General features: G+C 41.5%; 2 protein-coding genes across 5 annotated transcripts in view; one reads left to right on the top strand and one right to left on the bottom strand.

The window, feature by feature from the left end:
• Positions 1 to 23,565, top strand: part of LOC139478460 (uncharacterized) — a 56,697-nt gene that overhangs the window by 1,364 nt on the left and 31,768 nt on the right. Inside the window, exon 1 of one of the 4 annotated variants that reach the window (XM_071260924.1) lies at positions 17,958 to 18,045. The exons of the other annotated variants lie outside the window; for them this stretch is intronic. The gene's annotated coding sequence lies outside the window, so the exon portion shown is untranslated. Of the gene's footprint in view, positions 1 to 17,957; positions 18,046 to 23,565 lie in introns of those variants that run through there. 4 annotated transcript variants of the gene reach the window in all.
• On the bottom strand, positions 8,708 to 11,215 carry LOC139479313 (uncharacterized). Its single transcript, XM_071262174.1, has one exon. It carries the CDS (start codon positions 11,213 to 11,215, stop codon positions 8,708 to 8,710), a length of 2,508 nt encoding a protein of 835 aa, XP_071118275.1.

The following is a 23,565-nucleotide window of genomic DNA, read 5'->3' as shown; positions in this document are numbered from 1 at the left end:
GAGGTAGTAATGTTGCTTTTTTATCTGGTCGTGTCTGTGGGGATATGAACAGTTTCCTAGGTGACGTGGCAGAACCCCGAGAAGGTCAAGAGACAAAATACCACATGCCGCAAGATTCGCTTTCAAAGCAGGTTGATATATACATAGTATATATATATATTCGGAAGAGGGGAAACTAGAGCCCAGATGTATGCTCCTGCACCATTAAGATATTCTGGCTGGTCGTCGACTCCGAGACTAACACCATGTCTCTGAAAATATATATTTTTAATAAACACAAATAACTCCATTTATATTGAAAAAGAGCCTCATTGAGATGGGAGATTAAACCTAGGGAAATCTAGACTCTAGATTTATTTAGGGCTTTTGCATTACAGAAAGGGCTGGGCGGAAGGGGAAATAATATGGTTCAGGGACTATGTGACAGACTAGTCGACTCCGACATCGTATCATAGACTCAACTGTACACACACACGCACACGGGGATGAATATTTTAAAAGTTCATTATGTGCATAGACGGGCACTGACCGTGCCAGTATAGATTGGCTGGGGATGTCAGTATAGGGGGTCTGGGGCGTCAGTATAGGGGGCTCTGGGGGTGTCAGTATAGGGGATCTGGGGGTGTCAGTATAGGGGGCTCTGGGTGTGTCAGTATAGGGGGCTCTGGGGGTGTCAGTATAGGGGATCTGGGGCAGTCAGTATAGGGGATCTGGGGGTGTCAGTATAGGGGGTCTGGGGCGTCAGTATAGGGGGTCCGGAACGTCAGTATAGGGGGTCTGGGGCGTCAGTATAGGGAGTCTGGGGGTGTCAGTATAGTGGATCTGGGGGTGTCAGTACAGATGGTCTGGGTGTGTAAACATAGACAGCTTTGGGGATCTGTATGGAGGGTGTGCATAAAGAAGGTGATGGACGGTATGTCTCCCAGTTCTTTCCCCCAAAGAGATTAGAGTGTCCTGAGCAGTGCATGGCAACCAAGCTCTTCAACCACAGAAATATGGTGTCATCAATTAAGATGTCTCTCCCCAAAGAACAAAACAAGGTTTCATCAATTAGTGGGTATAACAGAACACCACCCACCCCCTCGTGTCGAGATAAAAATGGTACATCATTTAAAGTGTCCTTGACAGTATGATGAAACCCAAGTCCGAAGCTTACGCACGACATTAGTGTGTTTCCTCAATGGACACACCTGACACACTGGCCCCTTGGGGCGGTCGGGTAGCCTGGTGGTTAAAGCGTTCGCTCGTCGCGCTGAAGACCCGGGTTCGATTCCCGACATGGGTACAATGTGTAAAGCCCATTTCTGGTGTCCCCCGCCGTGATATTTCTGGAATATTGCTAAAAGCATACTCACTCACTCACTGCCCCCTGGCTGCAGCGAGCGCACCGAGACGTCAGAGTATCACCATGTGGCGGAAGGTTAGGACAACAGATGAGATACACAAGCTAATGGCTGGAATCCCGCGATCCCACACACTCGCTGCAACACCTCCAACCGCTCCTACTATGCTGGGGAAAAGAACGAGTACCGCATGCCAAGAGAAACAATGGCGATCTGTCTTCAATTTCATGTAATCAGTCACTGAAACATGTGGAGGGATTAGCCAGTTGTTCCGTATACTTTGTTGCTAGGTACTTGCATCGTGGAGAATTACCCCCTAAGGTTCAATGGGTGCAATGTTCCATTGCTGATTCGTTGATAAATTTGTAGCTAGAAAGTTATTGAAGATTCATATGTCATATACCATTACATTGAAATACCTTTATATCAGACAAATATAATTTATCAAATATACCATATTATGTCGTACAAATAAACATTCCGAAAAGTCTGTAACTATTTTCGCATCCGGTCTATATACCTCTTTCACATGCTCAGCATTTACTCACGTAAGTAATATTTCACATGTGTAACTGTACATACGTGTGTATATGTATATTTACTATGCGTACACGTGAATATTAACTTTCGTGTGTAAATAAGGTATTTAATGGTGTAAGGCACGCATATTCATCAGTCTGTTCACGACTTTCAACATGAAAAGGTTGTTTCGGATCATGAGAAGAGAGCTACCTGACAGAAATCTTCGCATGCAACAAAATGTGTTTGATTTAATCTGTACACAAATTTTTGACTCCCTGAAACCCAAAGAAAACACTGTCCGCCCATCTCTGGATATCAGCATAAAAAGTGGTATTGTAGGCTGAATAGTGTCATTTTCAGAATAAAGAACTGACAATTTGTTTGTCTGCGCAAACCAACCGATATATTAATCAGATCATCCTCTGACGTTGGCAAATACGTTCACATTACAACATATACATAAAAGGCAAAGTTACATTTACATTTGCACGTGCTACAGACATGATGTAGATTTGCTCCTGGTGTAAATATACACACATGTGTAAGTGCGTTCAGAAGACAAGTATATTCACGTATGTATATTTCCACACGTATGCAAATATACACACATATGTATAGAGGTGCGTTTGAACGGGGTTCGACAGTATAAATATCATAGGAGAGTATTCGATGGATTTCACCAAAGTGGTAAACGTCTGAGACCTGCATCACTTCGGGCTCTCCTCTGACCTTAAGCTCACACGCCGTGATATAACTCGAATATTGTTCAAAGTGGCGTTAAACACACCTGACTCACTCACTAACGCATATAAGTAAGTTTGTTAATATTGTTTGAAATGTTGTCTGTTTCAAAGGCCCCATCTGTTAAACTGTTATGTAGAAATTTACGATGTTAGCCAGTACATGCTTTCAAATCACGTTTGACCGCGTCCGTGGTCTAGTGGTAGCGCGTCCCCCCGGAGAGCGGAAGGTCTGGGGTTCGATCCCCGGCCGCGTCGTACCAAAAGACGTTAAAAGATGGTACTTGTTGTTACCCTGTCTGGCGCTCGGCATTAAGGGTCTAAAACAAGGACTAGTCGGCTCGGAGTCAGTATACTGTGTCTGAGTGGGGTATTCATGTTAAACTGCGGCATGGTATCTAAGTGAGCTAGTTCTATAAATCGGCATCAGTCCGGACTAGTACAAGCAGCCACACAAACACACACACGTACATGCACGTCGCTATATAAGTGCAATAATCTTGGACGCGACGTTAAACCCCATTTCACCTCACCTTACCTCACCTCAACCTACCTCACCTCAAATCACGTTTGACCTTCACGCTAACAAATTACACATCTCTTGACAATCGGCACCTTAACAAGGATTAATCCATAACGGAAGAATTAAAAGAATAATACCAGCCAAGTAAATTCAGTTGAGAAATTAAGACAAGAAGCTATACAAGAGACTAGTGATGAAGTAAGGTCTAATCCTTGTATCACAAAGAGTCGGGATACCATTATTTCTTTGAGCAATTCCGTATTACACGAACCAAAGAATTCTAGGCAGGACACGTGGCATCAATAGCCGGTATATAAATATCTACTGTATCTACAGCCACTTCCTATGCGGGCACCAGTTGCCAACACTGTGTATAAATACACGAACTGTCTAAACCACACTCTGGTCGTGAGTGGGCGCCAAGGTGGGATACAAATACATGTAGTACATGTAGTATTAGGTTAGCGGCTGGGGTACGTCTGTAGGCACGACGGGGGTGATGGTGGCACTGAGGTCAAGTCTTCAAGCAGTACCACTTACCAATGTCGCTGCTTCCCCATCTTCTATAGTAACGTTGTGTGAATAGTTATGCATTCAACTATCATTTCATGTCCATGTGAGTATAGCTTTTATTGCAATAAAATGAAAAAATATGGCTTGCTTCGTAAATCCCATTACTCTCTCTCCCAGTCCAGAAAGTCCCAGTCGTCTAAGGTGCCGCGATTTACTGTGCAGAGTTGCGTCCCTTGGGTACGCCTGAGACATATGATTGTTGGTTCGAATCCCGGTTCGCCCCGATTATGTTTCTAGGTTTGTCAGCACCATACCAGTGCTCGTGGGTTTCACCGAAGTGGTAAACGTCTCAGACCTGCATCACTTCGGGCTTTACTCCCACATTAAGCTGACACGCCACGATATAACTGGAATACTGTTAAAAGCGGCGTCAAACCCAACTCACTCACTCTATCTCCCCCCCTCTCTCTGAAATGAATAAACAATTTATAATGCATATACGGTTGAAACAGATGCAGCTTCTAAATAAAAAACTTGTGTTTTTCAATGCACTGATGTAAATCACAATTATTAGTCCGACAAGAATAAACGCAAATGTAGAGATAGATCAACATCGCTAGCGACGTATTTAAAAAACATATTAGATCAATAATGTGTTGTGGATGTGTCGAATTTTCTTTGTGTTCCATGACCTCGTAGTTTGTTTGTTGTGCGATGTCACCTTGACCACCCATCCAGTGGATCGTAACGGTATACCGTCTGACCTTGACCTTTAATGTCATTATGTATATATACGTGTATATACTCATATTTATTCATTTGTTTCCACAACCTTCTGTGGTATTCCAAATATATAACGCGGGTTTTTGGTTTTTTTTTTGTATTTTGTTGTTTTTGTTTGTTTGTTTGTTTGTTGTTGTTGTTTGTTTTGGTTTTTTTGGGGGGGTACACTGTCATAATATTTCATAATGAATCAAAGAATAACAAAGAATATTTATATAACCGTGTGTCTGATGTATGAAAATCAATGACGACTAAGAAGGAGAATATGGCGTTAGCAGGTGTGTTGGTTATGTATTTAAAATACTGTTTAGAAATGTGTGAGCATTTCCTCTATCGTTATGTCGGTCTGGCAGGTGTCTACTTGGGCTGTAGTTTATAAGTGCATGGGCGAGCCCCGGGTTAGAATTGGTCTCCAGCAACCCGTGCTTGTCGTCAGATCGTAAGAGGCTCGGGTGGTCAAGCTCGCTGACTTGGTTGTCACCGTAGATCAATGCTCATGATGTCGATCACTGGATTGTCTGTTCCGGACTCGGTTAAATACAGACATCCGTCATATAGCTGTAATATTGCTGATGCGGGTGCTAAAACAAATAAACGCGATGAGGCAATTTAAAAACAAATTATTTGCAGGGAACACACACTGAAGGGTCACTTGTCTTCAAAATGCCAAAATATTTTCGACTTTTCACGTACGTTTGCATTGAGTTTTTCCCGCCTTTGCTATTTGAGTCGGTAATATGAGTTAAGTGGGAAAGCGGACTGAATGAGAAACCAGTCTATTCGGCCTGCAAAGATGTCATATTAATCACATGTGCTACGAGTATGGAGCACTCTGAAACGCGAAGGTTAACCGGGTCAGAAATGGGTACGTACATCACTAAATTATGAAACCATACAAAGATTTACAAATTATATTGAAACACGCTGGAGTCAGTGCACTCATGAATATCCAGAATTTGTCACAATTGAATGTCTTGAGTGTGGCACGTGGTCCGTTCGTGAATTCAGGGAACAGTGTTGGAAACAGGTAGAAAAGTCGGTGACTCACCCGGGGTATGACCAAGGCATGACACGTGCTTCACAAGGGGTATAACCAGGGTATGACATGTGCGTCACCAGGTGTATGACCAGGGTATGACACGCGCGTCACAAGGGGTATGACCAGGGCATGACACGCGCGTCACAAGGGGTATGATCAGGGTATGACACGTGCGTCACAAGGGGTATGACCAGGGTATGACACGTGCTTCACAAGGGGTATGACACGTGCGTCACAAGGGGTATGACCAGGGTATGACACGTGCGTCACCAGGGGTATAACCAGGGTATGACACGTGTGTCACAAGGGGTATGACCAGGGTATGACACGTGCGTAACAATGGGTATCACAAGGGGTATGACCAGGGTATGTCACGTGCGTCACAAGGGATATGACCGGGGTATGACACGTGCGTCACAAGGGGTATGACCAGGGTATGACACGTGCGTCACAAGGGGTATGACCAGGGTATGACACGTGCGTCACCATGTGTATGACCAGGGTATGACAAGTACGCCACAGGGTGCGTCTGTCATGATTTGGATGGATTATTTCTTAATTCGGCGTTAAATGACATTTACTGTGTCTCGGGGAATTAGCCGAAATACCATCTTCCCAATATTACCTACAGTGTTAGCTAGTTCCGGGTTCCGATATTCAAGTTACAATTCAAATCAACCGCCTTGTGTGTTTGTGTGTGTGTCTGTGTTGTGTGTGTGTGTGATGTTGTGTGTGTGCGTGTGTGTTGTGTGTGTGCGTGCGTGTGTTGTGTGTCTGTGTGTGTGTGCGTGTGCGTGTGTGTGTGTGTGTGTGCTGGTCGAGATTCTGATGGAAGTAAGTTCGTCAAGGACACCGCCAGAGATTAGAGCAATACATAATTCAGTACACGCAGAAGGATCGCTTTCACAAGAACATTTGTTGATGAATATTTCAAACATATCATAGTGTTGCCATGGAAACGGTGCAAGGCATATAACAGAACTACCTTGGTAGTAATTCGTCAGAAATGACAATACATAAGCAGGGTTTCACTTGACGCAACAAGCTGCGTTCCTTTTGTAGAATAATCATGTTCTTTAAACTTCTAAATGCTTATATCAAAGGCTTTATTGTGAATTGACGCAAGCTATTTACATTACGACTCTTAGGGTACGATATATCTTACATGTCCGTTTGGATCATTACAATAAGACAAATTGTAACTTGCATGTCACATATAACCGACCTTCCCATTCTGGTAAGAAATACTTTTGGGGGCCAGCGTCTTCAATCTAACACTGAAATCTCCATCAGTAAGAGGCGAAAGGACATTGAACATATTCAACAATATGAAATAACTAAATTTTTACATTGCAATTGTTCGTGACATTTTAACGAGCTGTGTCGATGGTATGTCTGCACGCTAGACATTATTAACACACAAATAGACAACAACATGTGTGTCAGTGTGTCACTGACGTAACACCCTGGCGATACACAGCATCCATACGTGTAAATTACGCGTGTCTCTTGTCTCGAGGCTGACTCCGTGCAGCGATATTCCAGATTCCCCAGACATCTGATCATGAGTGAGTGAGTATGATTTTACACCGCTTTTGACACCATTGCAGCAGTATCACTGCGGGGGATACCAGAAAGGGGCTTCACACGTTGTAGCTATGTGGGGAATCGAACCCGAGTTTTTGACGTGACAAGCGAACGCTTTGACCATCCTAGGCTACCCACCTGCCTCCAATTCGGATTATGAAAATGGAAACAATTATTGGTCTGTTATTATATATATGTAACGACAGAAACACGATACGTGGCCTTGAGATTGTGAGATTTCATATTTCGCCTGAATAATCTGTTACGTATATTTTTAAACGGCGGACAACCGCGGACCCCGTTAATCCAGAACATTCATAAAGCTTTCATATGTAGTCATGGGAACAGCAAAAACTCTTCTATCCAGACATTTCGTTACTTGTGCAACTGGTCGGATTAACGAGTTCCGAAATAACAACTATTTTAACAAACGATGTCATAATGCTGTCATCGATTTCAAGATTTCAACATCCAAGTAGCTCTCTAAACGGAGAGCCATTTTGAGTAAATAATGGAGAAAGTCAAGTGTGTGGTCGTGGCGCACATTGTGAGACGGCACATAACTGCTTCCTTGATTTGCTCAAGTTGGTTTGTTGGTTTGTTGTTTAACGCTGCATGCAGCAATATTCCGGCTATATGACGGCGGTCTGTAAATAATCGAGTCTGGACCAGACATTTCGGTGATTGATGTCATGAGCATCGATCCACGCAATTAGGACACGATGCATCAATCAAGTCTGCGAGCGTGACCACCCGATCCCGTTAGTCGGCCCGTACGATAAGCATGGTCGCCTTTTACGGCAAGCATTAGTTGCTGAAGACCTATTCTACCACGGATATTCACGGGGCGATGACTACAGCTGATATAGATAGTGTAATGGTCAAAATGTTTCATTCTATTTTCTATCAATTATGATAGCTTAATTGGTGAAGAAGGTATGAAATCTGGTTTCTAGAATTTCCACAAAAAATGAAACATAACATTCTAACCCAGGAAAACAAATAAACATCCGAACCATAACAAATATTTAATATTGTATATTGCTGTTGTTATATGTAATACATAATTTGTGGAAATTCTAGAAACCAGATTTCATACCTCCTTCACCAATTAAGCTATCATAATTGATAGAAAATAGAATGAAACATTTTGACCATTACATACCGGTCTCCTCATTGTACAATCAGGGAGTAACAATTACAAAACACAGTACCAAAAATGGTCAAAACTTCTCTGAATTTTAAACATTCTATAATGAAAAGACCTGAAAACAACATAATTTATTTGTTTGTTTGTTTGCAATATCGCTGCAATCAACAATATCCCAGCCATATGACGATGGTCTGTAAAAAGTCGAGTCTGGTCCAGACAATCCAGAGACTGACATCATGAAAATCGATCCATGCAATCGTGAAACGAAGACATGCATTAACCAAATCAGCGAGACTGACCACCCGATCCCATCAGTCGCCTCCTACAACAAGCATAGTAGCATCCCATGGCAAGCATGGGTTGCTGAAGACCAATTCCAACCCGGTTTACCATGGGTCGAAAATAACATAAACCTTATAAGAGTTATCAACTTCACTCTAAGTAGGCCAAATAAACCTTAAAGTTTACATATTCACATTCTTTCACGATGACTTTCAGAAGTGTTCATTTTGATCCACGCACAATGACACACAATTTGTTTATAGGACGGACAAGCTCTGTAAAAGCTGTCCTCACACGCACGATACGTACAGATCCCTTTTTGTCCATCATGATCTCAATGACACGTCCCAGTGACCATGAATTACGAGGAGAACTGTCCGCCAGAAGAACAATGTCTCCAACTTCAAGATTGGGCTTCTTTGTAACCCACTTTTGTCTTTCTTGCTGCAGTGTAAGGTATTCCTTTACCCACCGCTTCCAAAATATATCAGCTAAATACTGAACTTGCTTCCATCGTCTGCGAGAGTAGACGTCATCTTTACAAAATGTTCCTGGTGGCATCTTTTGACCCGATCGCAGAAGCAAAAGATGATTTGGCGTGAGGGGGTTTAGATCATGAGGATGATATGGTACATCCGTGATAGGCCTACCATTGAGAATAATTTCAACTTCACAAAAGAGAGTACTCAGACCTTCATCGTCAAGCTTAATTGCTTGTTCCTTGACAACAGCATTAAGAACTTTCCTTATTGAACGGATCATACGCTCCCAAATCCCACCATGATGAGATGCTGTAGGAGGGTTAAAATGCCAATCAATTCCCTTCTCAAGCAGTGATGAGTGCAACTTGGACTGGTTCAACTTCAAGATTTCTTCTTTAAGTTCACGTTCACTGCTTGAGAGGTTGGTCCCATTGTCGGACCTGATCACTTCTGGTTGACCTCGTCTTGATATAAATCTCCGTATGGCATTGATACAACTGTCAGTATCAAGAGAACAAGCTAGTTCTAAATGCACTGCTCTCATGGTCAAACATGAGAAGACCACGCCATACCTTTTCACAGTTGCGCGACCTCGTCTAACTAGAAAAGGCCCAAAAAAGTCCATGCCTACATGTGAAAAAGGTGGCTTATCAGGTTGAAGACGATCATCAGGAAGGTCTGCCATTTGTTGTTGTCCAGTTGGTGACTGATACTTCTTACAAATGACACACTTGGAAACAAGACTTTTGATGACAGCTCCAGCTCCTAAGATCCAATAACATTGCCTCAAGTAGGTAAGTATAGCATTTTTACCCATATGACCTACAGCCGTGTGAGCATCTTTGATCAACAGCTTTGACAAGGGAGAAGTTTTAGGCAATACAACTGGATGTTTTGAATCATGCGGAATCTCTGCTCTTTGAAGACGTCCACCAACCCGTATGATTCCATCTTCAATGAAGGGATCTAACTTGTACAAAGGACTAGATTTACTAACCCCTCTTCCTTTCTTAATCTGGCTTTCTTTTTCTTTCAAAAATTCAATCTCTTTCATGAAGTGTTGACCCTGCACATAACGAGCAAGTGCAACTTCTGCATCCTTTAATACTGAAACTGTCAGCTTGGGTTTTGCCCGGGATAATTTTTCAGATCTGTCCTTCACTGCTTCTGACTCCAATTGCCTTGCATTCATCTTTCTTTTTAGCTCTCTGATAGTCAAGATGATCCAACCAACTGCTTTTCGGAGCCGTAGCCAGCTTGAATAGTGATTCAATATTCTGTCCAATATATTTTGGGACTGGCAAGTTACTAGACAACTTACAGAGTTCTTGACCTCTGGGTCCTCATCAGTGACAGATAAGTCAGGAGAAGTGGGCCATTTGATTCTTAGTCTCCACAGAAAATCTGGTCCTTCAAACCACTGATGTGCATGTTTGAACCTGTCGTAGGTCATTCCCCTTGATGCTAAATCTGCTGGGTTGAACTTTGTGTTGACATAATTCCACTGCTTGACCTCAGAACCTTCATGGATAGTGGTGAGCCGATTTGCTACAAAGGTTTTGAATCTTGATGTGCTGTTAGAGATATATCTGAGCACAGACATACTGTCTGTCCAAAAGAAAGTCTCATCTATTTTGTATTGCAACTCTCTGGTCAATAGCTTACCCAGGCGAACTGCAACTGTAGCTGCTGTTAGCTCCATGCGGGGTATTGTCATTTTCTTCAAGGGTGCGACTCTTGACTTAGCCATTACCAAGACACAGTGTACACCATTATCTTCATTTGTTAGACGAAGGTAGGTTACAACGCCATAGCCAACTTCACTTGCATCAGAAAACAGATGCAACTGACACGATGCAATTTTGCCAAATCCTTTTGGTTTGTAACACCGTTCCACTTCTATCTCATCCAACCTTGGCAAGTCCTTTAGCCACTGAAGCCAAATTGTCAAAGAAGCTTCATCTATTACTTCATCCCATCCAAGATCTTTCTTACATAATTCTTGGAGAAGACGCTTGGCGATCAACACGTAAGGTGCCACAAACCCCAGTGGATCGTATACACTACTTACAACAGACAATATGCCTCTTCTGGTGATTGTCTTTTCCTTGCCTTGAATCTTGAAACCTAGCGTATCTGAATCAACAAACCAAAAGACGCCGAGAGCTCTCTCACTGGGAAGAGATTCACATTCCAGATTCAATTCTTTCACCTCCTTGGCCCTCTCCTCAGTAGGTATAGCTTTCATTACAGATTTGCTGTTGGAGACCCATTTTGTCAGATGAAACCCTCCATCCACGCACAGTTTTGATACTTCATTGATTAGGTAAACTGCCCTTTCTTCATCTTCTACAGAAGCTAAACAGTCATTAACATTACTTGACTTTGGAAATGGATCAGGAAAATAAGACAGAAGATAAAGAAAAAGTAGGAAAAGAAATCAGACGAAAAAAGTTAACTGATAAGGGCATGTCTTATGCATCTGAAACAAAAGGTAAACGGGTACAAGGCATTTTCCGGCAACTTGAAAGAGACTTTGACCACATCAACTTAGTAATTGCTACAGGGGTTGTGAATAAAAGCACAATTGAGGATGTACGTCGAGAGTATGCATCTTGGCTTTTCCTCTACAACACGCTATTTGATGTTAGAGAAGACTATAGACAACTGTTAAAAGAGCCTGAAATATACCACTTTGAAGAGGAGTGCATATCTCAAGATAAAGTTCTTTCAAATATTAAAACAGCAATTGAGCAGTTTATTGTGAAGCACGGATCAGTCCAAAGCCAGAGTGAAGCTTCTTTACACCCCAGTCGTTCTAGTAAAAGGTCAGGATCATGTAGAACTGGCCTGTCACCTTTGGCCAGTACTATTTCTTCAGCAATGTTACTTGAAAGGCAAAGAAAAGCAGAGCTTCAAGCTAAAGTAAAAGCCCTGAAAGAGAAACAAAAACTTAATCAAGCAAAATTAGAAATTAAGATGAAGGAGGAAGAGCTAGAGTTGAGAACACAACTGGAGATCTCCGAGGCCAGGTCTAAGGTGTTGGATGTTTATGACAATGACCAGGACGATAGGAACTCTGCCAGAAAATATATGACATTTGACGAGGGTAGTATTGATCAAAGCCTGAAGTCTGAAATGCATAGAGATCATGTCATAAGAGAGCACGTACCACATATGCAAAAGTCTGAAGGGGCAAATCGTAATCCCAGAGTATCTCCATTTTCTTCCTATGCATATGAACAGCCATCTGATAACATGATTATATCAATAGTCCAACAACTTCGTAAACCAGTGCCAGACATCCAAAAGTTTAATGGAAATCCTTTAGAATTCCAGAAGTTCATGAGGCAATTTCGGACAAAGATAATTAGCAACTCGAGTTCTGAAGATGAGCTTATGTGTTACCTTGAGCAGTTCACTGAGGGAGAGGCACATCAAGTTGTTAAAAGTTTTAGCTACCTGAATGCAAGAAGTGGCTACAAAGCTGCTATGGCCGAGCTTGAAGAAAGGTATGGCAATCAAGAGACAATTGCAAATGCCCTAATAAAAAGGGCTATGTGCTGGCCCAACATTAAAGCAGATAATGCGAAATCTTTGGACGAATATGCTGTGTTCCTGAATGAATGCCAGAATGCTGTGAAGAGTTTGTACTCGGTTAAGGTACTTGAGTACCCTGACAACATACGGAAGCTTGTAATGAAGTTACCATTTCACTGCCAGGAGAAGTGGAGATGTATTGTTTTACAAATTCGTCTCTCTAGATCAACTGTAGACTTTTCTGACCTTGTTCAGTTTGTCCGAAAAGAAGCCCAAAAGGCTATGGATCCAATGTATGGAAAAGAAGCCATGCGACCAGATGACAAAAAACAGGTTCAAAAAAGAGTATGGGCTAATCCCAGCACTGTAAAGGTTCCAACCAAACTAACATTTGGTACTGATCTGGTAAAGGCAAACAAGATGGGAAAGGATTACAATAATCAACAGCCATCTAGGTTTGATACTAATGTCCAAAGGCCATGTGACTACTGTGGAAATGATGGACATTTAATAGACTCGTGCAAGAAGTTAGCTTCAAAACCCCACATTGATCGTTTGAACTTTCTCAAATCCAAGGGTCTATGTTTTCGTTGCTTTGAGCAGGGTCATCGTAGCAAGGAATGTCATAAAATTGTCATTTGTCAGTGCTGCAAAGGCAATCACTCGACAATATTGCATATTGACTCCCAGACAAACCTGAAATGTTTAAGTGCATGTACAGGTCAAGCTAGTGAAGATATGGAGACCGGTGACAGTAGCGGTGAATGTACACTAGCTGTAATCCCTGTGAAAGTAACATTCAAAGATACATTGAAAGTGATATCGACATATGCATTCTTGGACCCCGGAAGTACCATCTCTTTCTGTTCAGAATCCCTGATGAATAAGCTTGGATGCAGTGGAAAGTCAAAGAAGGTTGAAATAACTATAGATACACTAGGGGAGCCTCATACTTCCTTTGTGCATGCCATCTCTGGTCTGAAAGTTCATGATATGGATATGAAGAATACTGTTGTCCTTCCTACAGTGTATTCTAGGAGCCATATCCCAGTAACAAGTAGGCATATTCCAAATGATTCTGATGTCGCAGAGTGGTCTCACCTTGGTGGAATTCATTTACCTTCACTTGAATCTGGTGTCGATCTTCTGATAGGTGCTAATGCCCCTGATGCTTACTCTCCATTTGAAGTCAAAGTTGGTCCACAGGGAAGCCCTCATGCAACCAGAACTCGATTAGGATGGATCCTATGGAACGTTGTCAGACCTTCAGGAGAAGAAGGAAAACAACATTTTCCATCTATGAGAACAGACATTGTAAGTGTCAGAAATGTTGAGAAAATCAGTGAATTGAATAGTTTGGTTAGGAAGAGCATAAACTTTGACTTCCCAGAAAGCTCCATCGACGACAAAGCAGAAATGTCCCAAGAGGACAAGAAGTTTCTTGACAAGGTTAATGAGTCTGTCTCCTTACAAGAAGGTCATTATCATATTAGTCTACCTTTTAAGTGCTCCAATGTGCAGATGCCCAACAATAGTGTGCAAGCTCTAAAACGCCTGGACAGCTTGAAACGGAAGTTTAATAAGGATCAAAAGTTTAGTGATGACTACAAAACATTCATGGAAGACATACTGGTCAAGGGATATGCTGAGAAGGTACCTATTGAGGAGCTTGAGGGCCAAACAGGAAAGGTATGGTACATTCCTCATCATGGGATATACCACCCAAGAAAGATTTCGAAAATAAGAGTTGTGTTTGATTGTACACCTAGTTATCAAGGAGTTTCCTTGAACAATATGCTCATACAAGGCCCAAACTTGACAAACAACTTACTTGGTATTCTTCTCAGGTTCCGCCAAGACTCAGTTGCGATAATGGGAGACATTGAGTCGATGTTTTATCGTGTCAAAGTGCCCAAAGAAGATCGTAATTACCTTCGCTTCTACTGGTGGCCGAGAGGTGACTGTGATGAGAAGCCAGAAGTATACAGAATGTGCGTCCATTTATTTGGGGCCATTTCTTCATCTAGTTGTGCCACATTCGTCTAGAATGTTATGTTTCATTTTTTGGTCATGTGCCAATTTTACATCAACCTTATTAAGAATGGAGATAAGCACAGATTGGTGTGATCATGTCACCATGTGCTTTATGCAGCATGCAGGAGGAAGTCATGCTAGGAGCCAGTGAAGTCAAAAGTAATGGTATGGCATATTTAGTCACTCATTTGAAAATTCATAAATAGGAATTTGTTTAGAAATGCATCTTCTTAGTTTCTACCATACACAGTATCTTAATTCTTCATAATTGAGGGTTTGTGGCTGGTTTAGACTTGGCTCATGGAGATACACCCTAGACTTCAATTTTGTTCATAATATTCTCATGGCCTAAATTTATGAAAGTTAATCTAATGTTTGTACATGAGAGTTGAAACAAGAATAAGAAAGAATAAAGAATCAAGATTGTTTGGAACTTCATAGGCTCATTCTGAATATTGACGGCAGCCCATGTCTTGATTATGATGGAGCGGGGGTGGTCAGGTCGTCTATGGCGCCGCTATTCGCAGTGCAGAGTTGTGTCCCTTGAGCACGCCTGAAACCTATGATCGTTTGTTCGAATCCCGGTTCATCCTGATTATGGTTCTAGGTTTGTCAGCACCATACCCGTACTCGCGGGTTTCACTGAAATAGTAGACCTGCATCACTTCGGGCTTTCCTCCCACATCAAGCTGACACGTCGTGATATAACTGGAATACTGTTGAAAGCGGCGTTAAACCGAGCTCACTCAATCTAGATGCTTTATAAAACCATATGGTGATATTTACAGCAGTCCAAAAATAGGTATTGTCAAACGATATTGGTTTAAGTAGTGAGTTTGATGGATAGTTATGTTGCTGATGTGTAGTGTCAGCAACATTTTAAATCATGACGTAGTATATCCTGTCAGGAAATGAAGGAACTGACTGCAAGCGTCAATTAAAATTGCTAATATTATCATGTATTGGTTTGTAAATATCGGCAAGGTGTGCGTTGTAGATCATATGACGTTGATGTTTGTCGTACAGTAATAAGTTTCAATCGAGATAACGATAGGGCGTTCCGCTGCTGCCAAGAAGTCTTTGTAGTGTGATTATTAGTTTGATTTTACTCTGGTGACTGCTTACTTATGTTTGATTAAAACTTCGTAGCCACAGCACGCACACAAAACGGCTTCAAGGACCCGAGCTGTCTGTCACGAGAAGGCAGTGAGGTGAGAAGGGGTTAACGTCGCGTTCAATATTTTGTTCTTACAAAGCGACGTCCATGCACGTACGCGTGTGTATAGTCCGGACTTAACCGGTTTTATAGTGCCACCCCACTGAAATACCATATGCCGCAGGTTGACATGGATCCCCCAGACACAGTGTACTGATTCCGGGCCGGCCTGTCCTTGTTTTAGCCCCTTAGTGCCAGGTAGGGTAATACGTACTATATTTTGACGTCTTTTGGTATGACGCAGATCCAACCACCGAACGTACTCTGTCCAGGAAGACACTTTTCCCACTGGGCCATGGAGGCGGTTCTGTCATGAGAGGCGGTGTGTTACATTTGTGTTAATACAGTTGGGAGAGTGAGTGAATGTTGGTTTACGCAACAGTGAAATATTGTAAAATATTGCTAAAAAAAGACGAAAGGTTCACTCACTTTATAATAATAACATACCCATCAGCCAAACAAACGTGTGTGTGTGTGTGTGTGTGTATTAAGAGAGAGTCAGGGGTCATTATACATTGATGTTTGTTTCGTAATGGCGACATGCTCCTCTTTACCTCTTTACAGTAATCTTAGTTGTTTACATCGGCATTTTCATAGCAAGAAATACAAACTTTGCTGAAGTGTTTACTATACATGTAATAGGATTTGTTGATGTTACTAGCTGCACAAACTTAACATAAATCGTGTTTACATTGTAATATTTTGGCAATATATTTCTCAAGTTATTACACAATCTACAAATCATACAGAAGTGAAATACTGTTTCTATACCTGGAATGACATAAAGTGGACAAAATCTTTGATCTTTGGCAATCCCAAGTCCTCTGCCTTCTATCATCAACCTCTGATTAGAACATCTACACTTTGTGAAAGCTATTCTATAAATACGAATTATTACAATTGATAAATATTCTCCAAAGATAAAGTAACTTTTTAATAACCGATACATAACAAGCTTAGAGTAAAGTGATATTTCTGCAAACCATATTTGGTTATCTATTGCAATGCATCTTTCTTTAAAAGCAGCCATAAAAGAATTAATACATCCAACATCCTGGTTTTCCCAACATACCCAAATCCATATTCATACGACCCGTGAAGATTCCAGGGTAGAATAGGTCTTCAGCAACCCTTGCTTGCCGTAAAAGGTGACTATGCTTGTCGTAAAAGGCGACTAACGGGATCGGGAGGTCAGGCTCGCTGACTTGGTTGATACATGTCATCGATCCCAATTGCGTGGATCGATGCTCATGATGTCAATCACTGGATTGTCTGGTCCAGAATCGATTATTTACAGACCGCCGTCATATAGCTGGAATATTGCTGAGTGCGGCGTTAAACAACAAACAAACAAACCATATTCATACAGTAAACACTTTACATTGTTGGCCAAACATTGCCTGCCAAGTTCTGCTGACCGATATTGAAAACAGTATACTTGAGATAAAATACTATTTTCTTCCTATGCTGGTTTAATAACCTAATCCAATATTTAATTATCTTCGGATATTGTTTTGTTTTAAAGTCTAAGTTCTTAGTTCACCCCGAGGTACAATATTAGGTGAATTTCTACTAAGACACAGAATTTGTTTAAAGAAATTATCATCAACACGAACTGCAACGGGTGTTAGATGAAAACCGTTTGTATATAATGCATACATCACCCATGTTCAACAATCCAGGGGTCCGGATTCACAAAGCGATCTGAAGCCTACGATACCAGTCGCAAAAGACACAATTTATGGATAACAACTTCTTTAATTACTTTAAATTGTGTCGACCTTGTCATCCTTCAACTTCTAAGTCATGCCTATCACACAATTGGGCCAGTATTAAGTATAGAAGTTAGGACCGACTAGCGCTTTGACCGTATTCGGTAACGGAGTCGTGATCTGTTGAAATCAAAACCAAATTACCGTTCAATTCATAATCGAACATTCTGCCGAACTCCGCACACACATATGTACCGCTAGTGCCCCCTCTCCTACTGTTGTGATATGGTGCATGGAACGTAGGCATTCAACACGCTCTTGTGTAGAAACCGTTTCAAGTCCGGGCCTGATACCCACCCGACTTGCGCACACCCGTAATAGCCATTGTTCTACTGGGCAACAACAGGTAATACCGGACTTGTTAACGCTGGCTGTCACGTGACCTGCTCCCTCTCATTCCGAGTGAAACACTCAGTGTGACTGTGACAAAGGCTGTAACTATTCACCTAGTGTCACCACCGCTGTTTTTCATGGAAAACCACTAAAGTCAAGTCGTGACTACCGAAACGCTAGAAGGTACGTGACCTCTCTATCCCATGCTGTCATACAGGTGCACTGGTATGTTTATCAAGAGATCATTTTTTGTTTTTACAGTTGTGCAAATTTCACATGTCCGGTTTTATGTGAAAATACACATGTCAAAAGCCGAACTATTTAACATGTCATATAAAATGCATACGAACCTTTACCTGAGACTGAAATACCTGTATTGATTACTGAAGTAAATGTTAAACATGACATATGGTTATTGAGTGTGGTGTTATGGCTTTCTTGTATTCCATTTTTCTTGAATACATTTTGTGTTGACTGGATATATTATGTACACACCGTTGGTCGGTTGTCGTTGAGCCTTTGCTAAACAGTGGTGTTATTGAACACATGGTTTTATTGACCAGGGTTTGGTAATGCTCATATTCAACTGTTATAGCCCCACGGTTGGGCAAGTGTACCCGACATATCCAAATCGAGTACCCGATACCCACTGTCGGGTATTTGTTGTGACAGACGTGTAGCAACTATATCGATTGTATGAATTACATATTGGAGAGTTATCTGTAAACGTTTAGTACCGAGTGTCAGTGAGGGAACAAAATGGTTCGGGGGTCAAACCTACCCCGGGGGGTACGGCACGCTATTATGTAAGTATTATTCGGACCCATACTGATGTGTTATATAGTCGGCCCCATAATTCATTAACGCGAGGGGGGAGCGCGAATGCCCCGGATGCACATGGTTAGATGGGGTGGGGTGTAAACATGTTTTTTATTTGTGATTGCGGTTCGGAAGTGAATGTTTGAGATGGGTGTTTAATTATTTGGTTTTGTGAATTTGGATTATTTTTTTCGATTGTTCGTTGGGTGGATTTAGATGAGGAATGGGGGTGTCAACCCTTAGCATGTCATCTGTATTTTCATCAGAATTGTATATACTCATCGTCTAATATCTTATGATACATCACAGTAATAAAGGTTCATTTGTGCTATATTAAGGGAAATGTAATTGGAATGTTACAATAGTAATGTTGTCATATAATAGGTTAGAGTTTAGGACTCTTTTTGAATTATATTCATGTTTAACCATAGTGATTGTTAACTTTTGATATTATGTTGCAATATGGATAGACCGCTGACTTTAGGTGCCGCGATTAGGTGCCTCACACTGGCAGTGTGGGTTCGAATCCCGGAAGGGACTCAACCCAAATAGTACGAGAATCTGTACTTTACTCAGAAAGTGTTATCCCAAATATAACATTTGTTACATTTGACCACTTTCTAAATGGCATTGTGTTTATATGGATATCAGTTTACAATATGTGATACATTATAATCTTAAAGGTTATCCTTTATTATCAGAATATAGATATCCGTATTACATTAAATATTTCAATGACAATGGTCACACACGTGGTTCTATTGGAATAAGGGTATATCTGTATTTTATAGAATGAATTACAATAATATAGTGATTATTTTATGTTAGAATATGGATCCTATCTTTGATCTATCATATCAACAGACTATTTTATCATTTAATAATAAATATAAGATCAATATTCATTAATACCAAGATATGTTATGAGTACAAGAATCAATTTTGTGATTGTATCACGAGAGATATGGAAAATGTCCACGGACCATTAACTCATACCCGGCTAACTAAGTGATAATTCTCTGACACATTAATCGGTTAATGCGATGAGTTTATTAGCGCATGACACAATAGGGCTAATTGCGACCATCTGGACGCCGGCTGACCACACAGCACTAAGAGTGCGAGTGTATATATTTTGATGACTGTACTATTGTGAGTTCGGGTATTGTTGCAGTAATTGTCTACCAACATGCGATCCGGTCTCGTTAGTCTTCGGTGACCTTCAGGTACGAACAATCACCCCCACTGTGTCTGCGTTGCGGCACGACATACGTTGAGATTTTCAATACTGTGCGATATAATCAGAATTAAGGAGCATGTGGTATCCAACAGCAACTATCGGACCCAACAATACCTCGGACATGTTGCGTTCCTGTAGAAAATTAACATGTGACTCACCTTTTTAATGTCGTGAAAGGTTGGTTGGTTGGTTTGTTGTTTAACACCGCACTCAGCAATATTCCAGCTATATGACGGCGGTCTGTAAATAATCGAGTCTGGACCAGACAATCCAGTGATTAATATCATGGGCATCGATCCACGCAATTCGGATCGATGACATGCATCAACCAAGTCAGCGAGCCTGACCACCCGATCCCGTTAGTCGCCTTTTACGACAAGCATAGTCACCTTTTACGGCAAGCATGGGTTGCTGAAGACCTATTCTACCCCGGAATCTTCACGGGTCTGTCGTGAAAGGGTATACATATTATTACGACATACACCGGTGTTGATATTATGCTCAACCGAGACCATATGCAATCTCATGAATTACGAAATTTGAACGTTGTGAATGGTGTTGATGAATAGTAGTCAGAACCTTTTGTTCAGTTGGCGTGTGTGAGTGCATGTTGTTTTACGTCACAGTACATTCCACATACATTGAGGGCAAAACAAGGTACACACTCATGTTTGATGTCGGCTATAAATGAAACAAACAAGAAATGGTCATTCGATGAGGATGTAGTTGATACGGGTATCATAGATGTGTTTTGGACCTCAGTGTTTCGGCGACTGTTTTCAGCCTCGTTAATGTTTTGGTTCAATCCAGTTTTCAAGTGCATACTTTCTTGTGCCCGGCAGTTAATACCATGGCGACGTGTAAGTGAGTGAGTGAGTTTGGTTTTACGCCGCTTTTAGCAATATTCCAGCATTATCACGACGGGGGACACCAGAAATGGGCTTCACACATTGTACCCATGTCGAGAATCGAACCCGGGTCTTCGGCGTGACGAGCGAACGCTTTCACCACTAGGCTACCCCACCGCCCCGCGACGTGTAAGTAATCGAGTCTGGGTCAGTCAAACCAGTAGTGGGCAGCAAGACGTGTAGACGTGCAAGGACAAACATTCAGCCAAGTCACAAATAGTTGTTTGTTTGTTTGTTGTTTAACGCCGCACTCACCAATATTCCTGCTATATGACGACGGTCTGTAAATAATCCAGTCTGGACCAGGCAATCTTGTGATTGAATTCATGAGTATCGATCCACGCCATTGGGATACAATGACATGCATCAACCAAGTCAGCGAGCGTGACCACCCGATCCCGTTAGTCGCCTCTCACGACAAACATAGTCACCTTTTAGGATTATGATGAATGGAATTTAACACACCAAAAAGGATACTTCTTATGTATACGATTAGTAGGAGTGATATTTGGTTTGTTTGTCATCAGAAGCGAATTCATCACTTTGTGTCGTTTTATTCAATAACATGTTCATACAGTAAATATTGATAATTAACAATGAACGCTTCTGCTTGACGCATGGTATATTTTGTCAGTACAGGAAACATGTATCTGACGTGAAGACCAAGTGGATATTTTCCTGGTTTGTGTTATGTGTGCCTCTAATACTTTCTGCCTCAGGATGTATTTCGCAAGGCATTTCTGATTAATAGGCATGACAATAACAAGACTTTTTTTTAACTTCGTCGGGTAATATTCGTTTAAGTTTAAGGGATGTTGTTTGTAGTTTACATATATCCGTCATTAAAGTCTCTACCAAATATACAGTCAAGTCTCGTTAATCCGGCATAATCATATGCAACCGACAATGTCGGATTAATGGGACTTGACTGAAAATATATCTGATCACGAGTTGACGATTCCGATGAACAAAAAAATATGTTGTCTGTTTTGTTGCGATATCGAAGAAGTAAATGCCGTTAAGCACGTACAGTGTATGGAGTTTTAATGGACATTTAATCAGTATGAACCGTTTCAATAGTTGAGTTACATTTGACTCAGGCGCTCCCTTAATAACGCGATGTAAAGAGTTCTAGCGTGTCATTTGATCATATATAAAATACAATTCGGGGAAGGAGTTTTTTGATACTTACTATGACCGTATGTTCATGTTTATACCGCTTTCATCATGGGCGTTAACGTCTTTGGAGACTAATTATCAATCAACCAGATCAGCTATTAACGCCGTCGCTGGGGACATTGCCGTCGTTATAATACAAGATCGGGTCTGTATGTTCACGTCTAAATTCAAGCATAACATATATGTAAAGAATTCAAGCTCTATTTGTATTATAAGTACAGGCCAGTCAGCGCCTACTTGAAAGTAGAAACGAAATAAAGACTCCAGCCTATATTTATTTCCTCGGTTAAACTGCTCTAAACCAATCAGAGATCAATAAAGTGATCGCCCTTTGCTTGTGAGCGAGGCCCATTACGCAACTTCCTTGTACCGGCACCGGCAATTTCCACGGTGACGTCACCACACGTCAGATCAACATTAGGCAATGTGAACACCTAAATAGGACTTTGTGTTGTCGGTCTCGACTGTATGAGTGAGTGAGTGAGTATGGTTTTACGCCGCTTTTAGCAATATTCCAGCAATATCACGGCGGGGGACACCACAAATGGGCTTCACACAGTCTCGACTGTAGAATATGTGGTGAATACTCTATATACAAGCCATATCAATGGGTTTCCTGTAAATACGTCACGACGCCAGATATATATACTTCCAGTATATACAAAGACACTATAGGAATGACATTCACGCACACAGGGGCAATGTATAAGTGTGTAATGTTTTACGCCGCTTTTAGCAATATTCCAGCAACATCACAACGTGGAACACTAGAAATTGGCTTCACACATTGTACCCATGTTGGAATCGAACCTGGGTTTTCGGCGTGACGAGCGGGCGCTTGAACAACTAGGCTACGGCATTGTATTTACATGTCTGGACTCTGATTAAAGCCACTAATTGACATGTCGATTAATCCTTTTGAAGATATTGTTCGATAGAACATGTATATTGTGTAGAGAGTGTACCACAAAGTCTTGAACCCGTGAAGATCCGGGATAGAATAGGTCTTCAGCAACCCATGCTTGTCGTAAGAGGCGTCTATGTTTGTCGTATGAGGCGAATAACGGGTTCGGGTGGTCAGGCTCGCTGACTTGGCTGATGCATGTCATCGTATCCCAATTGCATGGATCAATACTCATGATGTCAATCACTGGATTGTCTGGTCCAGACTCGATTATTTAGAGCGCTGTCATATAGTTTGAATAGTGCGGCGTTAAACACAAAAACAACAACCCAAAACTCACAAAGACTTGACAAAAATAACCTTACTGGGGCCTGATGGAAGGGTTTACGAAGTTACACCACTGAAGTACTGCATACAGTGAGCATGTTATGGAAGTGTACAGTGCTAGGAGCATGACAGGATCGACGCCACTCACGGGTCACCAGCTGCCAAGACTGAATTTGTGTTTGGGATTTATATAGCTGGCCACACTGGTGCTTGTGTGAGAGTGTTATACAACATTGACGTAGCGTGGTGTGTGTTAAAACGTCAGCGGAGGCTTAGAGAAATAACAAACTAGGTTTGATTACTTTATTGTATGTACTGAAGGAGAT

Source organism: Haliotis cracherodii, unplaced genomic scaffold (assembly GCF_022045235.1).
Source record: "Haliotis cracherodii isolate W230 unplaced genomic scaffold, xgHalCrac1.p SCAF_4, whole genome shotgun sequence".
In the NCBI taxonomy this organism is placed as follows: Eukaryota; Metazoa; Mollusca; class Gastropoda; order Lepetellida; family Haliotidae; genus Haliotis; species Haliotis cracherodii.
The sequence above is the reverse complement of the archived record's forward strand: the minus strand, read 5'-3'. Positions and strand labels throughout refer to the sequence as shown.